Source organism: Gallinula chloropus (genome assembly GCF_964237585.1).
Source record: "Gallinula chloropus genome assembly, chromosome: 1".
Classification (NCBI taxonomy): domain Eukaryota; kingdom Metazoa; phylum Chordata; class Aves; order Gruiformes; family Rallidae; genus Gallinula; species Gallinula chloropus.
Window position 1 is genome coordinate 24,895,155 of NC_140085.1, and position 17,184 is coordinate 24,912,338.

Consider the following 17,184-nt stretch of genomic DNA (forward strand, 5'->3'; position numbering starts at 1 on the left):
CTCCTAGGCATCTGTTGGTAGCCTGTCAGAGGCAGGCTAGAGATCTATGTGAATCTCTAACTGACCTAGCATAGCTGGTCTTCCGTTCAATGTACTTGTCTAGCTTCTCATTTAGTCACTCCCTTCCTTATGTCATAGGGCAAGCAGGAAATAAGACAAGAGAAGAGGAACGACACAACAGAACCTGACTGGCAGAAGAAGGAAGCAGGCAGGATTCTTGCTCCATGGGAATCATCTCCCATGTTAACCGCTCCCATGCCAGCTGCTGCCAGTCTTGACTTAAATAATGCAATTTTACACTGTTTTACCATCATTTAAAGCATGCCTCTGAGTGAACGGGGTGCAGCGCCAGCAGTACTGCAATGATCCACAGGAAGGCATTAAAAAGAACTGAAAGATGGTCCCCGGTCAAGGGACCTTATGGGCTCTCAGAGGGCAAGCACATTGCTGGGCCACAGCCTGGTGCCACGGCTGCAGTGCAAGCGACGCAGTGACACTGCGTGGCACTATGAGCACGGCAAACAGGGGGGCTGCCTGTCCAGCTGATGCATGCCCATGACTGAGCTCTTAATTTAGATACTGAAAAGAGTGTGAGAGTGGCCTTCAGAATACCCACAGGTCACACGCCTTTACTGAGAATGTTACTGGTGCCTAACAACACAAACACCAGACTTCTTCCTGTAGCTGGAGACGGTGAAGGAGACTCGTCCGCACTCTCTCTTCGCCCCTGGACCACTGAATCCTATAGGACATGCACGACCTTCCAGCTGCCATCCCTTTGATCGAATCTGATTTAAAATGGCCAATACACCCTAAAACTCAGCAGGAGGAGGAAGGCAAAGGGCCCTCATGCAGTGCCACCACATCTAACTCTCTGCAGTCAGGTTGAAGAAAACCAAAACAAACCACCCCCCACCCCTGCTGAAGAGACATCAACTCCTTTTGGGTGACCCTGGGATTCCGAGGCACCTCAGCAGTCCGAGGGAGACTCGTGCCTTGCGGCCAACCGCTGAGCCCCACCCATACCCGTGGCCCAGTGCCGGCGGTTTCGTTTTCGTTTCCGCGCCGCGATGCGTGGAGCGTCCCGGGGCGGGGCTGCCCGGGGCCGGCCCCCGAGAGCGGCTGAGGCCGAGGAAGGTAGCCGTTCCTCGGTCATGGCGTTAGCTACACAAGCGTTGCAGCTATTGTGCGCCAGCGGCGGATGCCTGGAGCAGGGAGAGCTCCAGCGGCGGCTGCCGAGCCAGCCCACGGCGGAGCAGTTGGCGCTGGTGCTGCGGGACGCGCAGCGGTTCACGCTGGTGCGGCGGCCCGGTGAGGAGGGGGCGGCGGCGGCCGGGGTGGTGGTGGTGGCCACCAGCCCCGTGCGGCTGTGCCAGGAGCACGGCGCGGGATGCGAGGGGCAGTGCGGGCGGCTGCATCTCTGCAAGTACCACCTGAAGGGGCTCTGCCGCAACCAGCAGGCGAGGTGAGGGGCGAGGGGGCGGCCCGGGGCGCTCTCCATCGCCACCTCTCCGTCCGGGACTGCCAGCGGGGATTCGCGCAGCTCTGCCCGGGACAGGAGCGGGCGGAGGGGGTTGCGGAGCGTTTGCGTGGGCCTCGCGTGCTGCTCTCTGCCCCCGGGCGCGGTTAGTGTCCGCGGAGTCCCCTTTCCGCTTCGGTCCTCGGCGGCCTTCCCTCTCCTCGTGGACCGGGGCTTTGCCCGGCCTCGGGATGCCGCGAAGCGAAGCCGCCTGTGCCCTGCGGCGAACAGCGGGGCTGGGCGCTGCTGCGGCCTGCGCTGGCTGCCCTGTCGCCGGAGGGAGTGCTCACGATAAGTGTTTCGGAGAGGAAAGGCTGCTACTTCCTAACGAGCCCTGGAGGCTCCGGGACGGGGGAGGGCTGCGATCGTTTCCGCCTCTCCCGGTGCGGGCAGTTGGTGGCTGAGAGCTCGGTCCTGGAACGGGGCTTGTTCTCTGGGGTGAGGGCGATGCTGCCGGGGGGAGGGGGACTCAGCGTCGGTATGCCCCCTGGGGTGCGAGGAAGCTTCACTAGCAGCTCGTTTCCGTGTCGGAAGTACTTTGCTTTCCTTCCCCACCCCCCGCCACCTCCCTCCCCCAGTTTTTCTCTTTAAAGACGAGAGGCAGGAGCGGTTGCCTCCCACAGACTTTGGGTTGCGACGCTTCCTCCCTGCCTCACCACCCAGCTTTTGGCCTCCCCCCGCACACGGCGAATGACTGGGGAACGCGCGGATCGGCCGGGGGGCTGTGCGGGCGGGTCGGTGTTTTTCTCCCGCGTGATCGTGAGCTGCGGGTCAGAACCGCCGGTGTTGTCAGACTGCACTAATGTCGTAACCACCGTAAATCACAAATAGCGTGGTAATTATCCTCAGAGTCATTATGTAATCTGCTCGGCGAGTCACATAATTGCTCTGTGAAGGAGCGCTAGAGATTCTTCTGAGACCAGCTGATGGGGTGTGCTTGTGGCGCTGCTCAGTGCGATAGTGTGGGGGGTGGAACGGTGCCAGGCTGCTCCGCTCATTTTGCTCTTGGGTTTCCTAACTTGTAGGAAGGAATGCAAGTTTGTTCACAACTTCCACTCGGACCACAACCTCTTTGTTCTAAAACAATATGGACTTGAGCATTTTAACAGTGGTGAACTTCGCCAGCTTCTGCTTCAAAACGACCCTTCCCTCTTACCAGAGGTGAGTAGTCACAGTGCTCTGTGACAGTCCCTGAGCCTTGTGTTTCAGTGAGAATCCAAAAATGAAGAGGCGTGATCCTGGCTGGAGATGTTAGATGTCATTTTAGTTAGCATAATGCCGATCTGAAACTTTAAATCTCCATCCTCTGTTCTCATCTGTGGCAGGCTGACCCTAGCAGGCAGCTAAGCACAGCCTTTCACTCACTTCCCTCTTCCCTGCAAGAAAAACAAAAGAAACTTGTGGATGGAGATAAAGACAGTTCAGCAAGAGGAGGAAAGGGGAGAAAACAAGTGTTGCAAGGAAAGTTAGTCACCACTTCCCACAAGCCCAGCAAGTCTGTAAGTGAGGGCTACCTCGTAAGAAGGACCAGCCTCTGTTCCCTCCCCCTCTTTTTAATTTATTTTAGAGCATGATGTTATATGGTATACAATATCTCTTTGGCCAGTTTGGGCTAGCTGTCCCAGCTGTCCTGTCCCAGCCCACCAACCCTGGGGTGGGGGGCGCAGAGTGGAGAAGAAGAGAGCCTTGACACTGTGCAAGCACTGCACAGCAGTACCTGAAACACTGGTATGTTACCAACGTTGTTTGGGTCGCAGATCTAAAACATGGCACCATTTGGTCTGCTGTGAGAAAAAATAACTCCATCCCAGACAGATCCAGTACTTCTTACCATCAATTCAATAAAGTTCACTATTCCAAAAATAGAAAACCAAAGAGGTGGGGTAGTAACACAATAAAATAGCCTATCCTAGCCTACAGTCCTGTCTGCTTCAGAGTGTCTGTAAGATGGTGGTGGTTCGTCGAAAGATCTTTCTAGACGTTAGGAGGGCAAAAGGAAAGCTATCAACCAGGGCAAAAGGAAAACTGTCAATCAGTCATTTGGAAAACAAGAAGAAAATGCAAATGTAAACGTAGTTGTAAAAATATAAAAATTCTGAATTCAAACAGTCTATATGAACACATTATACTTTGCTTTTATTTTTTTCTCTACCAAGGTCTGCTTGCATTATAACAAAGGTGATGGGCCTTATGGATCTTGTACCTATAAGAAGATCTGCACCAAACTCCATATTTGCCAGTACTATTTGCGGGGACAGTGCAGATTTGGCAGCAGCTGCAAGCGATCCCATGACTTATTAAAGTCAGAATGTTATGAGAAACTGGAGAGACAGGGAATGAGCTCAAACATAATTGTGAAACTACCCTCCATTTATAGGAATATGTATGACATAAAAAAGGACAACTGGAACATGTGTGACACAGAAGATGCCAAGACTTCACCACGCAAAGGTAAATGATACCATCTTTGGAAAACATCAGAAGAATTGTTATAATGAATGTCACATTGTCACACATGTATTAAGAAAAAGAAAACAGAACTCACATCTTGATGTGTCTTTTAGGAGGGACCGTGCACCTTTCTCATTGAGAGGTTTGTGTCTTGATAAATGAAGTGGATTTCAAGGCATTATGGGTTCCCGAGGGATACAGTGCTTGGTATTTATAAAAAAATCTTAAGTTTGGAATTAGAAATGCATAATGTGAACTGGAAATCGGGAGATCTATAATTTTTTTAAAGCAACAAACATAAGCAAGGGTGGTGAACCATTTACGAATAGGGGTGGCATTTACTTGTGTGCTTATAAACTGGTTTGTTTTCTTTAATGTAGCAATTGTTTAGCACAAGAATTCAGACAGCAATATCCTGGTTATCTCTCAGATGTAATATTTTGTTTGTTCCTTTTATTTTGAAGTTTCTTAGAATTCTAAGTTGTGTAATTTAGTGATAACAGAATGGAAAATCCAAGTGGATGTGTGTTTATCTCAGCCATTCTCCCTCCAGTTCCCTTCATCGTTTCCTTAGGTGTGCTTTAATTTGCGGAAGTAACAAATTTTGAGATATCAGATTTTGTAGCTGCCAAGGTGGACAGCTATGTGGATAGCATGAGTAATTGAAGTCCATCCAGCAATGTAAAGGCTTTGGATTTTATTATTGTTTTGCAGTGATAGATAAAACTCCACCTGAGGAATTTAGCATTTACAGGAAAGTCACATTTAGAAAGGAGGAATAAAGGGGTTAGGACTTCTGAGTATACAAGGTTATCAAGGATTTCAGTGCCTTTCTGGAGCTGAATGCAGTTGCAAACACTGTTTTTAGGCATCTTCTCTACCCATAAGCGCACTTTTAAGAAGGTTTATTGGAACAAGGTATATTAATAATGCTTGTAATTCACCCCTCTAGAGAGAAAACACAGCTCTAGCCAAGTATCCTCAACCACAAACGAAGAAGAACTGGGACAGATCTGTTTATATCATCTGTACAGAAATTGTGGCTTTAAAGGTAGGTTGTGACTTTAACAACTCCAGTCTACTTTTCCTTTTCTCATTATCCTGATTTTGACTGGGCTAGAGTTAATTATCTTCCTAGTAGCAGGTGTAATGCTGTGGTTTTGTTTTACTATGAGAACAATGTTCCTAACACACCAATGGTTTTAGTTGTTAGTAGGTAGTTGTAGTGTCTACACTAAGATATGGACTTCTCAGCTTCTCATGAACCGCCAAGTGCACAGGAAGCTGGAAAAGCACAGCCAGGACAGTTGACCCAGGCTGACCAAAAGGATATTCTGCATCATGTAATGTCATGCTCTGTGTGTAACTTGGGAAGGAAGATGGGAGATGGGATTGCTGCTCAGAAACAGACTGGGCATTGGGTGGTGGTTGGTTTGGTTTTGTTTTTTTCTTCTGTTGCAGTGAACAGTTGTATTTGTGCATCACTTGCTTCATTTGTATGATTTTTTTATTCTTGTTATTATTTTTTTTCCTTGTTATCTTGTTAAACTGTCTTTGTCTCAACCCACGAGATTTTTTTCCCATTCTGCTCTGCATCCCCTTGGGAGGGAGGGGTGAGCGAGCTGCTGTCTGGGGCAAAACCATGGCACACATAAAGAGGAAGTGATAGACTTTTGTCACAGAAAGGAGAAACTTCACAACTTGAGTGCTGGTAGGAAAGTGTTTGACCTACCTGGTATACCAACAAATAAGCTGTTTTGTTTTACTCTGGAATGTATGATATCAGCCTGTGCTGGAGATTGGCTGCTCCACCTGTGTTCAGCTAAGGGATTTCTGGATGACACAAGTCTCATTTCCGAATAGCTGAAAAGATACTCTGAATTCTACGTTCTTCCTTGTTTCTTCTAGCACTCTTCTGTACCACCAGTCTGAGTTGTCTGCCTTTCAAAATGTTCCAGCTTGTCCAGGAAAAAAGCTGTTGTGCCAGCTTTCTTCTTGTCCCTTTGTCATCCTTTTCCTTCTTGATGTTCTTGACCTGTAGAAGCTCTGTGATGTACTGCACACCTTCTTGCAGACTCCTTGACTTTCCCTGTAGTTTAAGTTCCCTGTTGTTTTACTATGGAAGCTAAGCCTCAAGTTTATGTGTGTGTGTACTGGTGATGTGATCCTCACTCCTGTCGAGGAGTGAGACTGCATACTGATTCTTTGAATGATTTCCAAGTGATACTTGTGATACCTGGGCCACTGCAACCACTGTTCTCATTCCTTCTGGTGGGGTCTGGACCCCTAGAGACTCCTAGAAAGTCTCTAAATGAGCTATCCTAAAACTAAAAACTGGTTTGTGGTTGGGGTTTTTTGTGGTTGGGGGTTTTTTTCCCCAAAGCACACCACGTGGGACTAAGGTTAGACATAGATATTTGAGTCTACATTGTTATTCTGTATGTGAAGTAATAGCCTCATATGAGCTTGTGATCTCATTGCATTGTAAACTTTTGTCTCTGAAACTGAGAAGACAGAACAGTTCTTCATCACTGAGCTCCTGCTAACAATTTTGATGCACAAAGAGAATCTAGTAGGTGCAGAAACTGAACTTGTACATAAGCTCAAAAATTGCTTGCTCATGCTAAAAATTTCTGAGCTGTTGCTTGTAATGATTGCATAGGCAGATGCTTTCTGTAGGTATGCATTTGATACTTTCACAAGCTAGGTGTACAGCTGTGAATGTTGGAGTTTTTCTTATAGCCTGTAAAAATAATGCATCCCTTTTTTTTTTTTAAACTTTTATAGACAAGTGTATCAGAACTCATTTTCACTTGCCATATAGATGGCAGATCTCTGATGGTAATACCTGGAAAGACTTGAAGAACATGGAAGAAATAGAAAAAGCTTATTGTGACCCCAAAAACACCAGGTATAAACTCTTAAAAAATTTAATGATGTTTGGAGTTTGCTCTATTGGACAAGGCCCTTAGTGGCTTTTAATTGCTACAGTTCTATTGCAGTCATTACATAAGTAGCTTCATTCAGTATTCTTCCGCTGACCTCACTTTGTTGATCTGCTGTTGCTGGAGATCTGCTCCATCATGACTTACTTATACCTGGAGTCTGTACAGGGTTAGCTTACTGGGTTTGGCTTTCTTCATGGCAGCCTGTGTGGTGCTGTGTTCTGGATTTGTGACTAAAGCAGTGCAATAATGCAACAGTGTGCTCAGTGTTGCTGAGCAGTGCTTGCCCAGAGTCAAGGCTTTCTCTTTTTCCTACTCTGACCTGCTTCTCCATCAGTAGGTAGGTTGGGGGTGGGCAAGGTGTTGGAAGAGGATCAGCTGCGACAGCTGACCTGAACTGATCATCCCATATGGTATGGGATCTGCCATACCATGTAGTATCATGCTTAGCAATCAAACCTGTGGCAAAGGGAGAGGGGGGTTGGGTTTTTGGTTTCTAGGGTGTAGCCACTGTTTGGAAGCAGGCTGGGCTTTAGACTGCCTTTGGGAGATGGTAAGCGATTTGTTTTGCTTTGTTTATTTATCACTACCCCCTTTCTTCACCTCTTGAACTGCTTTTATATTAATGCACAACTTTTCCCACTTTTGCCTGTCCTATTCTCTACCTTCTGTTGTGTAGGGGACAGGGAGAGTGAACAAGCGACTTTGTGGGTACTTGGTTGCTCGCCAGGGTCATCCACCAGCTATTCTATGTGGCTGACTAATAGTCTCTAATATTCTTGGCTGTGAAAAAATATATAAATACTTCTTACTGCTGCTATCATAGAAAGTCATAATCCTCACTAAGAATTGCTGGAAAGCTGCAGAGAATAGTGATTTTATCACAAGTACTTGTGGGAATCTGTCTTTGGTCAGAGCTTGTCAATACACAGCTTGACCCCACGCTTAGAAATAACTTTCTTTTTCACCTTCTGAGGTGGAGGATGGAAAGGTAGCATGAGATTTGCCCTTACCACCCTCTTCTCTCCCAGTCCATATTGTGGAACTGGTAGAACACTTTCTGTATCTGGAGAGAGAGAGAGATACTCTTGGGTGCAGAGAACCATTAAGAATACAGAAATACCTTTATGAATTTGGGATGCAGTATATGTACAAATGCAAGACAGAACCGAGACTGGAAACTGCAGGTTTGTGTTCTGCTTTTGAGTGATGTTGAGCTAATATGCACATTTGTGGTGGGCTTCTGGGCCTATGTGTAAAACTTCACATTCAGTTCTGATTATTTTTTTCTCCTTTTTTTATAGATTTAATAATGTTGCTACTGAAAGTGGCCTTGTCTTGCCATTTATCTCTTTTGTGAATATGACCTGTGGGGTTGCAAACGTTAGACGTCTTTCTACAGCCTCCTCTGTGACCAAACCCCCTCACTTCATTCTTACAACAGAATGGATGTGGTACTGGAAAGATGAATATGGTGTGTGGCAGGAGTATGGACAAGAAGTAAGTGTGGAAAAATAGGAAAAAAAATCGGTGTTAAAAATGCAGAATTACTGACAAAGTACACAGAGTTTATATCATCCCTTCTTTTGTCATCCTCTCCCTTCCTCCCTCTCACTCATACTGTTCAGATGGACTTTATAAGCCTGATGGGATCTTTTCCCTGAGAATTCAGTTTGTGTTAGGGGAGTGCTCGCTGGCAAGCCACAGAAATTATTGGCATAATTCTTCAGTGAGTCATGTCAGATAGGATCACGTGAATACATTCTTTTTATTGCTCCTGAATAAAACTTCCTTTTCTAAGATACCAGTAGTTCCTTGAGCATCTTTGCTAAGGTCTGGTTGGTGAATGCGCAGCCTCAGTGTTCACGGCATGTAAGTTTAGGCTTCATAACACTGCTTGGTTTGGTTTAGGGCCGGTTTCAACAGGCTTCTCTGCCTATTGGTCCCTATGATGCACAAAGGCTGATAGATGGTGCTGCAGCCATACCATATGACAGCTGTGATTTTTAAACTTCTTGTTATATAGCAGCCCAGGTGACTTTTTTTCTTTTCCCTCGGTTTTTGGCCTGACAGAGTGATGGTCATGCAGCTGCCACTGTCTCCAGTGATGACCTGGAGAAAGCTTACATAGCCAAAGGGTCTCCAAAGCTGAATTTCAGTGCTGGAAGACATGAATATGAACTCAATTTTGGAGGTATGTTCCATTTGCTTGGATTTTGTTTTGCTTGGTTTTGTTACTCTCCTTTTCCCTCCCTCACGGGCCTTTTGTGGTTTTAAACCTCAGTGATGCAGCAGTCAGGAAAGAGAAACTTGTAAGCAATGTGGTTCAGAGTTCAGGGACAGCTTCTGTCAAAGTCCTTAGGGTAAGAGCTGTTCACATTATGCCAAGTGGCATTCCTGTTCCTCCAGAAGTTTTCTTTTTGAGAAGTTCTTGTGCTGGGTTTCAAAATGTCCGTCAGCAAGTCAAAGCGTTACATGGCCACTGACGCTCGCACGAACCCAAATGACGAGAAACTTCTGGAAGACTTGGTAAGCCGGGTTCTGTTCTGCGTAGCTGTTGTCTTTTCATAGCTCTGCCTGTCTGGAAAGGCCGAGGGAAATACCTTGGCTATGTCAAAATAGAACGATGGCTTTTCCAAGTGTTAGGGAAATTTAAACCACTTGTGATGGCACTGGCTTCTCTGAGCTGTTGCCTTACCAGGTATCCTCCTCAAAAATCATGGGGAATGGTGGTGGGAAGCAACCTGCCCAGCCGTGTCATTTTGGTGTAGTTCTATTTCACCCAACTCTCTGTTGCTATCTCATTCTATTTTGGGTTGGGGGGAAACCAAGCAGCAAGAGTATATGATGTGTTTGTGATTCAGTTGAAAGCAGTGCTGAAATCTTCTTTATAGGCTGGGAAACTTGTCTGGCTTAGAAAATGCCATAGTAAATCAATCCCCTTTATAAAGTTTGGGATTTATTTTTTTGTAGTAACAGGCAAATATGTGCAATGTAGATGTCTTCCAGAACTTAGTTTCTAGGCTTAGTGGTGCCAAGAGGTAGGTTGGTTCATTGGTTTGTTTTCGTCTTTCTGTGGGTACCTCTGAAGATGAGGTTTCATTCTGCTGGCTGCTACTGACTCATAGTTGCTAGTATGATGTGGCAGTAGCTACAGAAAGAATGCCCCTAAAATTTAGGTTGCTGTGGCTTGTTTCTGTTGATAGTCAATAAAGAGGGACGGCCTGTGGTACCTGTTTGGTTACACTTACAATGTAAGTTCCACTTTGCAATCTAGAAAGGCCTGTAGAAGGACAGTATCTTGACTGCAGATTGTGAAGAACGGGATTCAATCCATGGACCAAAAGGAGATACTTATTTTACAATGATCCTTTTCAGTTAAGTGTGACTTATGGACCAATGAAAAGAAAATAGCTACTTGTTTCTTGTCATTACTTCTAAAGTGAAGAGCAAACTTGAAACTAAGATATTTCTCAGTTATTTGTAGAGATAGATCATGTGTTCCACATCCTGCTCTGACTTCCCTTTGTGTATGAAGTGAAAAGCTCAGTGCCTTTAATTCAACACTTTCGACAAAAGAGCTTAGTGGCAAGTTTTTCTGCAGTGTGAAGGCTTTCTAAATCGTGTTTCTGGTTGTTCAAGTTTTTGGTGTTCTGCTGTGGTTTGTTTTTTTTTTTCTTCCAGCCATGATTCAGAAAAACATTCGCTACAAAACAGAGAGAAGTATTTGCAGAAGACCTAAATTTGTCTCTGAGACAGAGGTGGAAAAGGCAAGAGAAAGGTAAACTGAAACTGTTCATTCTGAGGTGATGGATTTAATGCATTGTGATCTTCCAAAGCTGTTAATAAGGTGAAGGAACAGCTGTTAAGGTAATTGTGAAAGAAGTTGAGGGGGAAGGGACATAACTTTCTAACAGAAATGTCTAGCCAGGGCAGTAATCCAGCCTGGCCAACAGTTTTCAAGCAGCTCAGGAGCCTTGGGGGTGATGGGAGTTTGGGCTTGGTCATGGGAATGGTGAAGCTCAGAAAGTAATTGAATGTATAACAATGTCATGAGCTGCTGGTTAGAGGGAGTGCGGTGGATTGACCCTGGCTGAAGGTCAGATGCACACCAAAGCTGCTCTGTCACTCCTCAACTGGACAGGGGAGAAAAATCTTAACACATTTCCCCACACCTCTCTTCTTCCTGGGCTCAACTTTATTCATGATTTATCTCCCTGCTCCATCCACAAGTAGCACAGGGGGAGATGGGGAATTGGGGGGTTTCCATCAGTTTGTCACAAGTTGTCTCTGCTGGCCCTTCCTTCTTAGGGGGAGGATTCCTTGCACTCTCCCTATTGCAGCATGGAGTCCCACTCATGAAAGACAGTCCTCTATGAACTTCTCCAACATTAGTCCCTCCCATGGGGGCTCCAGTTCTTCACCAGCTACCCCAGTGTGGCTTCCATGGAGTTGACCTTCAAGATCAAATGCTCCAGCATGGTCTCCCATAGTGTCACAAGCCTCCCCAGCAAGCCTGCTCTGGCACAGGCCCCTTTTTCCATGGGCTGCAGATCCTGCCAGGAGCTTGCTCCAGAACAGGTTTCCAACCCGGTCCCAGCCTCAACAGGATACCTGTGGAATCTCTACTTTAGAAATCTTGTATTTCAGTAAAGTTTTTGATCCTGTGTCTCACAGTATTTTGTTGGACAAAATGTCTGGCATACAACTGGACAAAGCCACAATGCATTGGGTGGACAGTTGGCTGAAGGGCCAGGCCCAGAGGGGGGTAGTAAATGGGGTTCCATCTGGCTGGCATCCAGTCACTAGTGGGGTTCCCCAGGGTTCTGTTTTAGGTCCAGTTCTTTTTAATATTTTCATAAACGACCTCAATCAACACAGAACCAGCAGGTGTCTTAAGTAAATTTGCAGGTGGCACCCTGTTCACTCCATTGAGGGTAGAGAAGCCTTACAGAGAGACCAGGACAGATTACAGATCTGAGCAGTCACCAACACCATGAAGTTTAACAAGGATAAGTGTCGGATCTTGTCCCTATGTGGAGCCTGGAGTTCAACTTCATGATCCTTATGGCTCCCTTCCAGCTCAGGGTATTTTATGATCATGGACTTCTCCACAGGCTGCAGGGGAATCTCTCCTCCGGTGCCAGGAGTGCCTCCTCACCCTCCTTCACTGACCTTGGTGTCTGCAAAGTTTCTTACATCTTCTCACTCCCCTCTCTGGCAGCAAAAATCTTCTACTTGTGGGGTTTTTTCCTTTTTTAATATGTTATCACAGAAACACTGTGACCATCACTGATGGCTCAGCATCGGTCAGCAGCGGGTCTGGCCTTGAGCCTGGTTGGTATTTACTCTGTGTGGGGTTAGGGGAAGCTTGTAGCTGCTTCTTGCAGAAACCACTCCTGCAGCCCACAACTGCCAAAACCTTGCCACGCAAACTCAAAACAGGGAACTATCTTAAAGCAGCTGATACATATAGAAGCAATAATATTTATGCATACTAGCCCTTTCTGACATCTGAGAGAAGTAATTTTAAAAACTAAGTACGTGGTTAGAAAAAAATCTTTTGAGAACAACCAGACAGTCTGAGAGTAAAGGAGTAGTTGTTACAGGTGGAGCAAAATGTGGGAGGATTCTGCAAGGAGGAAAGTTTTATATAATTGCATGTAACAGAAAACTTTTCTTAAGCATTCCCTTGCAGCACAGAGTGCTTGCTTAAACAATGCAGAAAAGAGCAACTAAAGGGGCTAATTAAAATTGGGGTTGAAGTGGAGGGGAAGGCTGTATCTATCCTGTTTCTGTCATACTGATATTGTACTGGATGAATTTTTGTTTACCTACCCCAGTGGAGCAAAGCTTTTATGTGTACATTCAACTCTTCACAACAAAAGGAAACTACTTTCATGTTTAGTTCAGTATATATCTATTTTTTTTCTCATTTGGCATCTTACTTCCTGCCATAAGTCTTGACATTATGATTTGGAACAAATATTTTCATGTACTGAACTGAAAAGGAAACTTTAAAGTGTTCCTGAATATGTTCAGTTGCCAATGTTGTCCCTAAACTTGGCCAGAATGTTTAGTATTACAGGTATGTAAAATGTAGGGATTTGTTTTGGTTTAATTACCTGTCTGTAATGTCTTGTAATGTACAGGGGCTTTAAGCACACGGAAGCGCTAAGGGGCATTCCAACTCACTGGGACAAATCCGCCCTGCCTGAACTGGGATTCAAGGTCTGGAGCTCTTTCTTCTTTCTCTCCATCTGTGCTGTCACATGCGGGTTTGTGACTTTACAGATTCAGTGTTTCTCATGCCTTTGTAGATGACTGTTTCTTGTGTAACATAATGCAGAGGTGTTGATAAATTTGAACCTGATATCACACTGGGCAGACCTAGAGGTGAAGCTGGATCCAAATTTAAACTAACAAATTGTGTCAGCATAACCATGGCAATGTTGACTTTCACTGCTCCTATTTATTCTTTTCCTTGGCAAATTTGCCTGAAGCTTGTGCTGTATTAGCATGACTGATACTGGTTCCCAAGATAGGTAACTTTCAAGTCCAACATGTGCTGAAGCATGAGAAATAAATCATGCCTCTGAACTTCAGGGCAGCCATTGCCCGAGCTGTGTGTAAGTAGGCTGTTTGTCTGTGGAGCGCTGCTGAAGAGCAGAGTTCAGGCTGGGATCATTTACTAAAACATACCATAACTCCAGAGGAGGGAACTTGTTTACCTTTGTAACACACCCAGTTAGTTTCAGCATGGTTTACCTTTGCTGCCTTCCTGCCTGCCTTCACTGCCGCCTCTGTCAACTCCGGTAACTATAGCTACAGAACAGATCATCTTGTTTTCAGCTTGAAAAGTACTAACTTGGCAAAATGCAGATCCTCAAGAAATTGTCAATAGAAAATAGGAAAAGTGAATGTTGACATTCTTGATGTGCCATGGGAAATAGAAGACTTTTTGCTTGCTTTCATGACTGTCATTCAGGAGCTGATTTTTAGCACTGTGTCCTTACCCTTCCCTAAAATTATTTACTGAATAAAAACTTCCTTACAAATCACAGGCAGTGCAGTTTGTGTTCACTGGCTGTAGGGAGTATAAACTGTAAAGATGTGAAAGGTGTGGGTGTAGAGGTACTCTGCTGTGCTGCAGCATAAATTCTCCATTCTCTCTTTTTTAATTTATGTTCTCCTTTCTTCATGTGTTGGTCCTGTTTGGTAGATGCATGCAAAGGTGTTGTGGCCCAAATAGTAAATAGGGATGAGTGGCTGCATAAAAGTATGCAACTCCTTTAATGTCCCATGAAAGAGCATCCTGGGTGCCTTACACCTCAGGAGTTAATGTTCCCTAGGTATGAGCTTACTTCTACAGATTTCTATAAAAAGTGATCTCTAATGTGCCTTTTTTCCAAGAGTATTTTTGCTGCTTGTACCTCTGCTTCACAGAAAAGACTTTAAAGGTCTCAGTAGTGTGCTGGGTAGGGTGGCTTTCTTAGGATTTTCATGCAAGATGAGAGTAGCTTTTTTTAATCCTTTCCTTACAGCTGATTGAGCTTGACAGTTCTTCTGAAGAATACAAGAAAGTGAAGGTGGACTTCCAGCGCACAATGCCCAAAACGGTTATTAATAAGATTCACAGAGTTCAGAACCCATCTCTCTGGGAACTGTTTCAATGGTATGTGTAAAATACTGCTCGGCTACATGTGCATGAACTTTGCTGTTACTGCAGTTAGCTGTGTGCTAAAGAGAGACACGCGCATTCCTGAAATGCAGCTGCATTTTACAGTTTGCTTCCACTCCCTCACTGAAATACCTCACCAGGGTCAACGTGGAGACAAAGAGGTACTGATAAAATTAAAACACAGTCAAGACCTAGAGCTTAGGATAGTCAGATGGGCTCTGTGGGAGGAATCCTTTCTCCTGAGTAAGTGGTTCTGAATTGTGCCAGGCCTGCGTCCAGGACAGCTGCCTTCCATGAAGCCTTGAACCTGGTAATCAGTCACATGTGGCACAGGCACTGTTTTGTAGCTGGTCAGGAGTGAAACAGTCTTCAAAGCTAAATGCAAAACTCACTGAGGGGAAGCGTTAACATGAACTCCTGTGTCTGGGAAAAAAAAATGCTGCGATTCCTCCCCCTCTCCCAACAGGCAGTGAATGAAACAAAACATTTTTATTATTAAGTATCTGGAGGCATTTGAGTATAATGAAAGCACATTTTTATGCAGCTAGACAGCAAGATACCTTATGTGTCCAAAATTTAGACCTTAATGTAAGCATTTTCAGAATATGTTTCTTGTGTAAAATTGTCTCTGAGTGCTCGTATGACAGGAACCTGTCTGGAACTGCAAAGATACTGCTTCTTATTGCAGGCAGAAGGAACTGATGCGGAAGAACAATGGTGGAAAGGCTGCGGATGAGAGATTTTTATTTCATGGGACCAGTAAAAAATACATTGATGCCATCTGTCACCAAAACTTTGACTGGAGGATCTGTGGCCTTCATGGGACTGTCTATGGGAAAGGTCGTTTTTCATCTCTTTCATTAACCCTGGACTTGCTAAAAAAATTTTCAGTAGCTACTTCAGAGGTGTAAAGTTAGTTAGAGGGCACTCACCCAATCTAAGGCTTGTCTCTGTGATGGTGTGGACAACGTAGCTGACCTTGGCAATGATGATTTGGGGCTGAGGCATACTGAAACACCTTGGCTTCTCTGCTCCACTCTGTTCTTGCAAGAGAAGACAAGTTTAGGAGAGGCCGTTTCTAGGGATGGATTCTCTTAGAGCCCAGGCTTATGTGTGTTCCAGTTTCTCCAAGCTCCTACAGTAAGGCAGCATGGCATTATTTGGAGTTGTTTTGTTGTGGGTTTTTTTTTCCAGGAACATAAATACCATTCTGGTTGCAGGCTTTTTACCTTCTTAGCAAATTATATTCTCATGTCCAGGAAAGGATAAACATACCAAGTAGAATAGCCAGGAGGCAAGCTGACTGACCAACCACCCGCCCATCTGATTCAATACTCAATTGTAACTCTCAGGAGTGTGATAGTGAGTATTAGTAGCCTTTGCCAGGAAAGGAAGTTAAGTGGGGTTGGTGAAAGGTGGAGGTCTAGTGAAGGCTTTAGAAAGGTCATTCATGAACTGCTTCATGGCTTTTGTTTATGAATTCACTTTCACACTTATCACCTCTTTCCCTGCAACTTTGGTGTCTTAGCAGCTGTGTCTTGGTTTCTCTTCTGCAGGGAGCTATTTTGCAAGGGATGCATCTTACTCTGACAATTACTGCGAGCGACACTCAAACACCAAGACCATGTTTCTGGCACGAGTGCTCGTGGGAGAGTTCACTCTGGGTAATTCTTCCTACGTTCGGCCTCCCTTGAAGGACAACCAAAACTTCTACGACAGTTGTGTGAATAACTTTTCAAACCCTTCTATCTTTGTCATCTTTGAGAAACAACAGGTTTATCCAGAGTATCTCATAGAATACATTGACCAGGCACTGGTAAAAATGCTATAGCAGCAACACCCATCATCATTATGTTCAGCTGGTATAAACATTTTTTTAGTATTGGCTTAAGAGGTGAAAAAGTGATTTTTAGAAGTTTTGTAATTGGGTAGGTGAGTGTTCAGAAACTTTTATTCTGTCCTTCCTGTGCAATAGAAAACAAGAGGTAAAATGACACAAAGGATGGTTTAGAATTCTCAAAATCCTGTGTCTGTCTCCTACTCTTTAGCACGTATCATGGTTCCCTGCCTTACTAGAGACTTCAGTAAATTAGCTGAATTCACTGATGGTTGTGATGTGAGGATTGGCTCTGATTGTCAAATTTAAACAATATTTAGTTATAATTGTTCAGGGTAGATATTTACATGTGCTTACTGGTCAGAGGTGGTCTGCTTCTACCTGTTTATCTTTTAATTCAAAACTTGCTAAAACTTTTTAAATAATCTGTCTTCTGTAACAGTAGACATTCTGGTGTTTGCAAATGAGATTGTACAATCTCTGTATCTCTGCTCAACTCATTGCATAAATTCTTAGCAGCACTGGGTTTTGTCCCTGTTAATTTTTACCAACAGGGCCTCAAAAATTAAACTTGCATGTTAGAAAGGAACAGACTTATTTTTCACTTATTAATTGTCTTACTGAAAACTACTACCAAAGACAGGAAGCATAGTAAGGTTTTCTTGGTGCTGTGGTACACAAACAGTCGACCTAGCTCTATGAAATAAATGCTTGTTCTGATTTTTGGCTGGGACAGAGTTTATTTTCTTCG

General features: G+C 44.7%; 1 protein-coding gene across 1 annotated transcript; it reads left to right on the plus strand.

The window, feature by feature from the left end:
• The first annotated feature begins 1,146 nt into the window (after positions 1-1,146).
• ZC3HAV1L (ZC3HAV1 like) lies at positions 1,147-17,141 on the plus strand. The gene is made up of 12 exons (XM_084279344.1): positions 1,147-1,465; positions 2,545-2,680; positions 3,676-3,970; positions 4,923-5,021; positions 6,758-6,881; positions 8,220-8,415; positions 8,989-9,109; positions 10,600-10,696; positions 13,068-13,146; positions 14,460-14,594; positions 15,289-15,436; positions 16,153-17,141. The coding sequence occupies exons 1-12, from the start codon at positions 1,155-1,157 to the stop codon at positions 16,425-16,427; spliced, it is 2,016 nt and encodes a 671-aa protein (XP_084135470.1). The 5' UTR covers positions 1,147-1,154; the 3' UTR covers positions 16,428-17,141.
• The last annotated feature ends 43 nt before the right edge of the window (positions 17,142-17,184 follow it).